Source organism: Myotis lucifugus, unplaced genomic scaffold, assembly GCF_000147115.1.
Source record: "Myotis lucifugus unplaced genomic scaffold, Myoluc2.0 scaffold_318, whole genome shotgun sequence".
Taxonomy (NCBI): domain Eukaryota; kingdom Metazoa; phylum Chordata; class Mammalia; order Chiroptera; family Vespertilionidae; genus Myotis; species Myotis lucifugus.
Window position 1 is genome coordinate 397,389 of NW_005871366.1, and position 2,345 is coordinate 399,733.

A 2,345-nucleotide genomic window follows, 5' to 3' on the forward strand; every position below is an offset into this window, starting at 1 on the left:
GTATTTGAGTAAGGTACTTAGAACAGTGTCTGTGACATTTTAAATGCACAGAAAATTAGTAGCTAGAATAGTTTTGGCTTTACAGTTGGGAAAACTCATGAGCCTCTGGAGGTCCAAGCCAAACTTTTGGACCCAAACAAGTCAATGACCAGCTGGATTCCAGAAGCTCAAGCTAATGTGTAGCTGAAGACCACAGAGGAGCACCCTGCTGAGAACACTCAGCCCAAAAGGTTCTCCTTAATGGTACCTGGCACGGGTTCGGTACCATCATTCCACATGAACTGTCTCTTACCAGCGCCCTGCGGCATTCATTTATTAAATATTTATTGAAGGCCTGCTTTGTCATGCAGTAAGTTTTAAATACCACCAATAAAAACAAAACAGAGAACCACACTCTTTCCCCGCTATGGCTTCAAACTGTCACAGGCAAATACTAGCAATAATTATCCAAGTAGCAAAAATAAAAGTGTTATACCTGTCGCGAATTTAATGGAAATCACAAATCGCCTATCACAATTTTAAGTCTTAATTACTGAAACCATACACTCTGTGACAATGATAAGTAAACCTTGGGGTCCCGTGGGTTGGGAGTCAGTCCCACACGGGGAGAATTTGGTGTCAGTGAAGAAAAGAGTAACAAGTTCTTAGTCCCCCAGGATCGTTCGCTCTTCTTCGGGAAGAACGCTCCAGTTGGGGGAGGCCATATCCCGCGCCAACCAGTTGAAATCGTCAACGTCGCTCCAGTTATTTTTGCTCCGATCTAAGCCAGAGCTCTCGAAGTCTCGGTCGATCCCCGGGTAGGTCCAGGTGTAAGGGGCGAACCGGATGCCGTGGCAGTCCTCCACGATGGCCCTGCAGGTCACCTGCAGGAAGATGCGGGTGTCCCTCGTGGTGTGTACCCGGAGCTGCTGGCAGGCCACGGCCAGCACGCACTCACTGCAGTCATCCAGAAACACCGACGTGGACACCGGCCCGCAGAGCAACGTGCAGCGGCGGGCCTTGCTCAGCCGCAGGGTGTTGGGATTGCCGTACAGTCTGATCGTGCAATCGCTCAGTTCGGTCAAAAGGACGTCTCGCTGGTGCAACTCCTCCGCTCTCTTCTCCAAGACTTGGGACTTGAGGTTGGAGAAGCCGCAGAGCCAGCTAGAGCCCACGGCTCCCTCCTCGGTCACGGAGGGCGGGGAGGCCAGGGTGCCTTCCGCCACCGCGGCGCCGGGAGCCGCATCTACTACTTGGGGGGCCAAGACAGCCTCCTTCCTCCGGGTCTTGAAAGCGAATCGCTTCTTGGGCTGCAGCTGCTGGCGCCGGTCGGCCAGGGCCGCCTGCAGCTGCGCCAGCGCCTCCTGTGCCTGCCGCACTTCGTAGGCGGCCAGGAACAAAACCGAGTCGTTGAGGAGTTTCTGGAGCCCCTGGAGCCGAGCGGCCGCCTCCTCCAGCCGCTCGACCGACTCCCCGCCCTGCAGGAGCTCTTCCACCGCGGCTCGCTCCCGGGCGAAGGCGGCCGTGAAAAAGTCGCTCTTCTCCTCCACCACCTCCTGGTCCTGCCGCTTTTGCTTCCGCCTTTCCGCCTCCAGTTGCCTCTCTTGGTCTCGCCTCTGAAGCCGCTCAGGCAGCAGGCTCCGCTCCCGCTGGGACACCACGTCCCCGTTCCCTACGACGGCAGCGGAGCAATTAGCTGTCTCCATCTTGACTGCAAGCTTCCTTTCTCCTGCCTTCCTTCCTCTGGGCGCGCCCTCCGTGAGGCGTCCCACCAACGCGTCCTTTGATTGGCCAGATACGATGACGTCAGAGGACCGGCCTTATTCTCTTAGCCCATTGGCTCCTCTACATCGGAGGGGCGGGGCCGACTGACAAAGGGGGTGGAGAAACAAAGGTCCTTGTGGATGGGTGGGGTGGGAGGCAGGAGGGGGAAGCCTTTTTTTTCTTCTTAAAGGGGCAGGACTTATATCCGGGATTGTGGGGTGAGTTGCAGCAGCGGCAGCTGCACATGTGGGTTTGTTTATAAGAACAAGGTTAGAAACTCGCAGGCCTCCCCCTCCCCCCCGGCTCCTCCCTACCTCCCTCTTACAGGCCAGAGATCTGCTACTGGTGGGGGGAATGTGTGCGTGCGGTGGGTGGGGGGACAGGTAGTGGTAAGAAAGATGGAGGGGGGGGTGGAATATTGCACCGCCCGGCCCGCGTCGGAGGAAGCGGCAGCTGGAACAGCTGGCTAGGGAGCCACTTGCATGCCTCTGTTTTTTTTCTTTTCCACCACCCCTTCCCCCAATCCATTCCTGCCGCCCCAAAACCCTTATCCTCCCCCCTCCCCCCCCCCGCTTCGCTGTCACTCCCTGCGCAGCTGGGCC

The 2,345-nt window shown here is 57.0% G+C and overlaps 1 protein-coding gene across 1 annotated transcript; it reads right to left on the reverse strand.

The window, feature by feature from the left end:
• Window positions 1–307: 307 nt before the first annotated feature.
• On the reverse strand, window positions 308–2,079 carry TBCC (tubulin folding cofactor C). The gene has a single exon (XM_006100548.3). It carries the CDS (start codon window positions 1,683–1,685, stop codon window positions 645–647), a length of 1,041 nt encoding a protein of 346 aa, XP_006100610.1. The 5' UTR covers window positions 1,686–2,079; the 3' UTR covers window positions 308–644.
• Between the last annotated feature and the right edge of the window lie 266 nt (window positions 2,080–2,345).

What these genes read in the sequence shown, in the direction of transcription:
- TBCC (XM_006100548.3), bottom strand. Translation starts at nt 1,685, where the DNA reads ATGGAGACAGCTAATTGCTCCGCTGCCGTCGTAGGGAACGGGGACGTG.